This window comes from Azolla caroliniana, unplaced genomic scaffold (genome assembly GCF_043228905.1).
Source record: "Azolla caroliniana isolate FFs.n. ecotype wild unplaced genomic scaffold, voAzoCaro1.0.p SCAF_12, whole genome shotgun sequence".
NCBI classification, from domain to species: domain Eukaryota; kingdom Viridiplantae; phylum Streptophyta; class Polypodiopsida; order Salviniales; family Salviniaceae; genus Azolla; species Azolla caroliniana.
This window is the reverse complement of record NW_028230447.1, coordinates 4918926-4928217: the sequence shown is the minus strand read 5'-3', so window position 1 is coordinate 4928217 and position 9292 is coordinate 4918926. Positions and strand designations below refer to the sequence as shown.

The window sequence follows — 9292 nt, the reverse complement described above, 5'->3', positions numbered from 1 at the left end:
GGTGAACATCGATTTCAATTTCAAATAGTTGTTAACTAGCTACCATACGTAGCACGCCCATGAAGATAGTGGCAAAAGCACGAGTACAACACTAAGGAAGACTAGAAAAAAGGAGGATAAAACAAATTTGCTCTTAAAGCTTTAGGCCAAATGGCCATGACAATGTGAGGGAACAAATCCAATGTAAAAAAGTTATAAAACTCACTTTTATGTCTTTTTAGCTTCTTCCAATCTTACAAAACTTTTTACCTAGAGCCTTCTTCCACTTCTCTCCCATTACTTACTTAGAAGGTTAGGCTAAGTACTTATTTGCTAAACCTTAATCACTGCAACTTCTCATACACAATCTGTGTATTGACTATATCATAATAGAACATATAGAACATAACCTCAATGTGAGACATCTCAAGGCATTACAAGAGTGAACTTGTAAATGTGACAAGGGGTAGGAGCTTTCGATTGAACACAAAAGCACCATCAAGTAAAGGCTTCCTTGAATGACTTCTTCATTATTGGAATAGCTTGTCCTGCAAGACTAAATTTATTACGCATTTCATTTGCCAAAGGATATCACATACTTTATCTTCTTTTAGTAAAACCGTTTTCTGTAGATACAAATTCAATCGAATAGAATAATTACAGCATTCATAGTGCAACCCAAACCTTAATCATAGTTACTTTCAAGTTTCAAGACAGCTTTAGAGCTTTAGTAACCTGATCCCAAGGCCCAACTATATATCTCTAGAAGGGTAAAGGTTTACAAAAAACACATAAAATCTAAGAATATGCTAGAAACGTTAACGGCATTAAGTTTAAATTATCCACCATATTTGCAAAATAAATCGTTATCTTCTAGAGAGTAAATTATCAGCAACCACAAGGTTAGTGGAGATGTTAGGAATGAATGGGGCAATTGACTTATCTTTTTCCTATGGCTGAATGAATAAAAGTTGGGATCAAAAAGACAATGCCGGTAATTTTACACGCCATTCAAATAACTCGTTACATAAAATAAATGCACATGACGAGCTTGGCAATAAGAGTCATACACCAAATCCATAATCTCCAATTTGCTAGGTTCATTGTTCTCAAGTAGAAGAAAACCACAATTGTAGAGACAACTCCCCATGTCAAAACAAGGCTGATGATAAATCTTTCACCACAGCTTGGGGCTCTTCATACTGTACAAGACATCTTTGTATGAACTGTTAATGAACATAACGATACCAAGTCTCCTTGCATCTGTAAAACACCTTGAACATGATGCCCTACGAACTATCAACTGACTTCTCACACAGATAGCATATTTTCAGAGGTTGCTACCCACAAATGATTGGCTATGGCTTGCCGTTCATGGAGTGAGATGTATGCAGCATTTAGCCTGCATCCAGAATTAACAAATAAAGTTAGTTAAATCAAAGGCTTACAATGACCACAATCACTTTGATCCATAAGCATGCATTTGGACCATGCAAGTGTGAATAATTGCAGCAAACAAGTATGAGTAAGATGAGCTGTACACGTCCTAGACAAGCATTTTAACCATACAAGTATGAGTTTTCATTGGGATAATACAAGCACTAAATCGACTCACTTATCAACATCAGGGGCTCCCAAAAGATCAGTCTTTTCTTCCTCTCTAAATTCAGGAGCTTGGACAGCTAAAATTTCAGCTCCAGTTTGTACTTCCGTCTACATAAACAAAGACAAGACAAACATCAATTTCAAAATCAGAGAAAACATAAACTAAAGAGAGTTATTCCAACTTACAACTTGTGGATAGCTCCCATATGCAGGGTAGCTTCCATATGAGTATGCTGAAGCATCTACTGGCTGAGCTGCGTAGCCATATCCTTCATAACCTTGAGGATAACCATAATAACCTTGATTCCATTGGCTTGGATCAACCTGACCTTGCTCCCATCCCGTGACCTGAGATCATTAAAGAAAAACGAAGGCATAAAATACCCGGCTAGAATTCTTACAAACTCCAATTAATTACAAGATGCATTTCTGCAATTTGTGAGTTCTAAAGAGGGTAAGTAATAAAAGGTTCAAATCAGTAGCTATATGAAACTGAAAAAATACATGCACAACTCAGCATACAACCAACCAACAGAATGTAATGATTGTAACTTGTAAAGGATGTAATCTTGATCGATAGAAAGAAATAAAGGTATATGTGAGAAAGGATTGAAGCTACCAATGTAAAAAGTCTTAATTTTATGGAGCTTGCAAATAAACTTACTTGAGTTTTCACAGGGCTTCTACCCCATGAGAGTCTTACAGTTTGAAGGCCAATGACAGTTCCATGAATTTTCTGAAGCGCTTCCTCTGCACACGACCTACAAAAGTAAACCCATGCTTTCAACATACATTGCATGTCAGGAAGAACTGTTTGTGTTAACCATGTTCTGATGATGTAAGCGTCTTTTCCAAATGGCTTCCTCTTTCCAAATTCAGAACAATAGCAAATTCAAGTGAAGCCTAGTTGTAAGCCTATTAATACAGAACAATAGCAAGTTTCCAAAGCCCCACATTGCTGACGGATCTGAACTATGGATATTACATCTATCAGGACTCGTGAAGCCCAGTACTAATTTATCCAACCTGGATTGCAATGTAGGAGGAAAGAGTGATACCGATTTTAATAAAGAAAACCAAATCCCAGGGTCACAGGAAAAGGAACCAAAGGCTGCACACACAATCCATTGATTGACTAATAATATCAGCCAACTCATTTTTAGCTTGACTAATCCATTGGGATTTGTATCATTAGAGAATTAAGTGCCAATATTCTAAGGTCTTTCAAAGGGAACAAAACCGAAGATTATCCAACAAAAATGAATTACAAAAAATTATACTAATCATAATAGTTATGAGAGAAAATGGTTGTTTTTCTCTTTCTTCTTTTACTAAAGCAAGGCTTTATATCAACTATATGAAATAACCACCACAATTGTCAAATGGTCTAATCCTGACGTACAAAAGCAGTATATGCAAGTACCAAAGATTAGTACCACAGTCTAGACTGAGAGGAGGTGTGTGAAATGAACTATAGGTAAATGAGCTCGAGTCATATTATAACTAGAGCCACCAAGGTAGAATGAGCCTTACCACAAAGAATGCTAGAGCAGCGAATCTTCCAAATACATCATAAGTAATACTAGCAATTGTACAAAAGATAATGTCTGTGATAGTCATGTGTCATCTCAAAGACAACATTTTCCTAAGTGCACAATAAAGACCCCTCATAGAATAGATGAGTCAACATGGGTTTCTGCACTAACCAGAGAACTGGTTCTCAAGATAAATCCTGTGTGTAAGGCAGCACATAAAATCATTAGAATAGCAACACAATACACATCATGGGCATGTAGACAGACAATAGCCAATGAGCCAATGACTCCTCACACATGCCGCTCTGAGTACCCAGGTACAAACTCGTAAGCCCATATACACAGTTTGAGACAGAAAAAGAAACAATCCATTGACTGATAGCAAGAGACCAACATGCAGCAAATAGCATAACTGCCTGGAAAAAAATTTATGACCTGAAATAAACCACAAGTAGCACTATACTTCCCAGAGGACCAGGCTATGCAACTATTTCATGTGAGCAATCAAGTGCATGATTATTCAAATTTGCACTATGACTATGTATAACCCCATAATTTTCATGCACAAATGGGGAGGGATTCCAATTACTTTGTTGTCACATTATTTAAACAAGATGTTAGACTGCATCACTGGGATCCCTCACACAAATGATGGTGCCAAAATATACAAACTGTTTGTGTGCATAATGTGCCAAGCACAGAATTGAATAGGGACAATAAACATAAAAAATACAAGGACCGCTAATTTTGGAAACTATTATGCATTAATTGGGGGCAATATTGTTGGAAGTCTTCTCGATTAGATTGATTAGATATCAGCACCTTTGGTGGAGTGCCCCTCCCACAGCTTCTTTTACACACGTGGCTTGTGTCAACTGTATGAAATAATGATTATACAGTATATGCTGATGTGATAATATACCAACTTACATTAACATTACATTGGAACACATACAGTTATTCTATGGTGGTAGCTACATCGTCCACAAAACTTTAGAATTGGCAATGTACATTCCATACATGCATCCAGAACGTGCCCCTACATCTCAAATGAGAACTGTCATTATCTACCAGCCATCTCACATGCCAAATCTCAAAGAAGCTGTGCCAATTCCATACAAAGGAATGAGGGGCATTGTAAAAACCTCTTCTATACAGTAATCAAGTCAGGAAACCCGTCTTCTGCATGTTCTCATTTAATGAAGTTCTACTTCTCAAATTGGAGTAATTTGTTCATTCGCACACATTAAAAGAAGAGAACCATCAAGACACCTTGTTACCATCAGCTTGCGTAACATGAGCAACAGCGCCTAATTGATACATTGCAAATGTGCAAATAGAATTGTTTAGATGGCTATGAGTCTCCAGACCCCACTTCTGTTTGATAAGCATTGCCTACGTACAGTACTGCTATATTTGAAATGGCAATAGTTTGAAAAGAAAAGCAAGTAGATGCATATGTTTATCAACAGAATATTCATTCTACTATATATTCGGGAAAATATCTTGGGTTTAAAATACACCTCAGGCATCCAAATTCTGAACATCTCAGCATTATCAGCTACTCATATTAAAAGAAGAGAACCATCCAGACCTCTTGCTATTTAAGAGCTTGCATAAGTGAGCAAGAATATGACTGCAACTACTAATCCATATCTTGCAAAGTGTAAATAGAACTGTTTGGATAGGTATGGCCACAAACTCGATAGTCCAGACCAATTACCTCACTTCTGTTTGACTAGCATTGGCAGAGCACAATACAGATATATTTAAAATGCCAATGGTTTTGAGAAGAAAAACAAGTAGATTCATATTTTTAGCAAAAAAATATTTATTCTGTTATCCTGCCAAGAAAATCTCAGGTGAACATCAGAATTTTAAACGTCTTAGAAGTCTAAACGCTAATAAAACTATGATTTCTGTGCAAGAGCAAACAAGAAAAGTAGAAGCTACATGGAAACAGCCATTTTGATGAAACCAAATATAGTGAGCTTTGATAATATTTCTAATAGATAAATTTGTCCATGACCAATATAGAAAGGAATGAGGGGCTACACGACCAATATTTCAAGATTTCGGGATAGGCTGGAAAGCTGGGATACCAGAATATATTGGTGTCCTAATAATATCCGGGAGGAGACACATGAAGAAATGTGAACCTGACATAATATAGTAGCAAATATTGTGATGGAAACTAATGATAATGACATTCAGGTTAGTAGTCCAATCATTCTGATCCTTAAAGCTAATAAGTTGGTGTATAAAACAAAAATACACGAACACCTATTTGTGTGTGTACGCATAGGCACACCATATATTGTAAATCTTATATAGAGTATAATTATGGGTTTCATCAGTTATCAGTTATCTCAAAACCAATCATTTTTACAAGTTTATTTGGGTCTATGGCAAATGGGAAAGTTTTTCATCAAATTTTCAATGCCAAAATAAACTCATTGACATTATATACCACAAGCACCAAGCAGAGAAAGAGTCTCAGGTTTACCTGTGCATAAATTGGACAAAACCACAGCCTTTCCCAACAGGAATTTTGACATACACTAATTCACCAAATTGACCAAATACAGTCCTCAAATCTGCTTCTGTTGCCATTGGATCCAATCCTCCAACAAAAATCTGCTATGAAATACCAAGAGAGAAGATTTAATTATTATTGAGAAAACTCTGCTAAAATTATCAAGTTGATTGTTGAGAATGTCAGTTCCTTATCCTTGCTAAATTACATATTTCGGTCACCAAGGAGAACACATAAGATAGTGCAAAAGCCACTTACAGTTGAATTATTTATATCACTATCAGTTGGTATGTTTTGAGTTGTTGAACCTTGATATGTCGTGACAGTAGTGGGTATGGCTACAAAAAAATAAAAAACAACTATTAAGTTTCTATCATGCATATTACAATCTTGTTTGAGGAGACAGAAGTTTGGATAGTGAAACCAGCTTGAAGACCGGAAAACATGATTCAGTAAAACTGGTTATTTAATGAAAATATATCAATGTTAAGAAAATTTAAAGATCATATACCACACAACTACAGAAACCAACATCCAAGTTTGGTTGCCTTTAGCAAAGGAAACCAATAAAAGAATATCGGGTTCTGCACAGGTTAGGCCTGAATCTTATTGTCCCCACAAATTATCATAATTCATGAAGATAGTATACAAAAAGTTAACGAAAATCTTCAATGAGCAATGTGAACCCTTGTATATATCTAGAAAAACATAAGCATGCACGTCCTGGATGTTAATAGTAATCTTGATATCATTTATCAAAAAAGTAATTGTTTCATTTATTAATAAAAAAGTCAACCTCATCTGCATGAAAAATGTTTGAGGTAAACCTTTTTTGGTTGTTGCAGCATTAATTCGCATGGGTCTGCTAGAGCAATATACGCCGTTCATTTCAGCCATAGCTCGATTCTTCTCACTTTCATCCGCAAACCTCACAAAGCCATAGCCTTTTGAGCGGTTGGTTATAGGATCTATAATTACTTTAGCACCTCTAACAGAAGGATAACGTGATCGGAAAGTTTCCTGAAGCACATAATCTGTGACATCAATAGCAAGATCCCCTACAAATATTGAGTGATCAGAACCTCCCTCTATACGTTTTTCTCCAACTCCAAATGATGCCCAGTTGAGCCTGAAAGCTTGTTCTGTTTGTGGCATCAATGTTCCGTTGTATGTCTGTAAAACTCTTTCTGCAGCAGCATGGGAAGTAAACTCCACAAAGCCATAGCCTTCTGAGCACATTGTTTGCTTGTTTCTTATGACTTTTGCTGATAATATTGGCTGCAAGTCAAATAAGTATAGTTGAGATATTCATGAGATAAACTATCTGATGAAACAATAATACTTCACAAGCAGCATTTTCTAAACATGAAATCAGCTTTAACAAAAAAGTGAAAGATGATAGATACCTACAAATTTAAGGTCCATGATCCATCATTTATTCATTGAACCCTGCATAAGTATTCTCCTAGGAAAAAAATTTAGATCCTCCCAATAACCAGTCTGTATATTTCCAGCATCTCCTGTAGAGAGCCATAGGCACCTCTCTCTGTAACCTGGACTCACACTAACCATGCCAAGTGGAAGACCTAGAATATAGATACCTTTTTAAAAACAAAACTGACCTGGAATATAGATACCAACTAGAAGAATAAAAAACGGGAGATCATGCATGTATTGAAGATAGGCAAGTTGGATTTCCATCCTCTTTGAAAAATTTCCCTTCTGCCTCAAGTTTCAAGATAGTATTTAGTACATCTAGTATACATGGTTGTGCTCATAGACTTCACTGTGTAGCCTGCCTTATAACTCAACACTATCTAAGTATATTGTAAACTGGTCAAAAGTGCATCCATACAATAAAATTTCTCAGATCATATTTGTATCTGTGGTTCCAAGCATTTACAAGCACTCCAAGTTCAAATAGTCATAGGTTAACAAAATGCACATGCCAGCTCCAGTTGTACAGCAATGACAATTTTGCCTTAATAGAGAGGCTTATGGCTCAATCAAATGTAAGAGTACAAGCTTATATTAATCTAACCAAGTCAAATATACTCTAAAAATGTGATCAAAATGCCCTATTGTACTGAATGTCTATGCAATCCCTGCTTCACTCTTTTGTCTCTTTCTTGTGTATCTTTCTAATTTATCTTGTGAATGTAAAGATATATTATCACGAACCATCAGTTATGGTATGCAAATTTAGGAGTTCAAGAAAGTTGAAAATAAAAACTGAAGTCTGGACATCAAGAATCAGGGTGTAACCATATAGAATTATACATACAAGACTTAATTGGATTCATGCATCTAGTTTAAAATACCCATAGAAGATGATATCATGAAAGTATTGAGGGAAGGTTTTAGGGTTCTCAATTCCTTTCATAAATGAGTCAGACCTTACGAAAATTCTGGATTATCCACCACAGTCAACCTTCTTTTACTGCACCAAAAGGGCAAGGGAGGTGGGATGAACATGAAAACCAGAAAAGAGCGGCCTCACTATAGTCCTAAACATTCATGAATGTCTTCTATTTTTCATACGAATACATGTATACAACCTATGTATATATGAACATGCACATATCTGCATGGATGTGTGTCTTTATATATGTACATACATATATAACTGGAGCATATTTGTCATTTTTCTTTGTGAATATCTGCTTTCCTTCTCTCTCTTGCATCCCATATGTTATACCTTATCAATTCACTTACAGGAGGCATTTAAAGGTGTGTGTGTGTGTGTGATCCATTGTTTTCTGCACGTTTTCTGGAATAAAATTTATCTCCGGCAAGAACTAACCTAATCCATTCACTATCATCCTAGAAAGAATAATAGTTCAACCTAGCCAACATCACATCACATGACCATAAAGATTTAACATTTAAGAATTAAAATTATATATGAACTGAAGGATGCATGCTTACCTCTCCGGTCACTGCAAAGCAGCTACAAAGGTAGTTCTCATCCATCCAATACTGTAGGTCCCCCATCCACAGGGTTCTCACCTCTTCGAAAGTCTGCGGGATTTGATAGTGTGTAGGACCATGGGCATAATGCTCCTGCTGTGGATGATGAAGGATCTGAGCATAAGATTCCTGCTGCTGCAGTTGCTGCTGAGCTCCATGTACGTAATGCTCCGCCTGAGCAGCGTAGGTGAAATGATCGGTTTGCTGCTGCATCATGCGACTGCGTTTGGTTGAAACCGTAGTAAGACGACAGATTCTGGCTCTGGAGGTGCTGTGCCTGGAGCTGGGGGTCTGAGCCTGAGCCTGAGCCTGAGCCTGAGCCTGAGCTTGAGCTTGAGCGGGGGTCGGTGTTTCTGTGTCGCTCGACGGGGGGTTTTCTGCAGAAGAAACGGCAAGAAGAACTTCGTCTTCGTCTTCCCTCCTATTTATACTTCTGCCCTAAACAAATGCTTCTTTCTTTTTGAACTCTGTGTGTGTGTGTGTGTAAAAGCACACAATTATTATATTAATTGTACATACATATGTAAAAAAAAACCACTTGTTACAACTTCTTATATAGCCTTCTTATATAAGGCTTAATGAGCTTGGCTAAACCGGTTCCTAAATCGGTTTAGGCTTAACAGGTTTGGCCAAGCCAGTTAGCCTTAACCGGTTTAGGAATTGGTTC

The 9292-nt window shown here is 36.8% G+C and overlaps 1 protein-coding gene across 1 annotated transcript; it reads right to left on the bottom strand.

Moving 5' to 3' along the window:
* Positions 1-989: 989 nt before the first annotated feature.
* Positions 990-8983, bottom strand: LOC147856903 (polyadenylate-binding protein RBP47B'-like). Its single transcript, XM_087328311.1, has 8 exons — positions 8584-8983; positions 6483-6933; positions 5914-5993; positions 5626-5756; positions 2249-2345; positions 1771-1932; positions 1595-1692; positions 990-1381 (listed from the first exon to the last, which is right to left on the bottom strand). Exons 1-8 carry the CDS (start codon positions 8839-8841, stop codon positions 1291-1293), a joined length of 1368 nt encoding a protein of 455 aa, XP_087184437.1. The 5' UTR covers positions 8842-8983; the 3' UTR covers positions 990-1290.
* Positions 8984-9292: the final 309 nt, after the last annotated feature.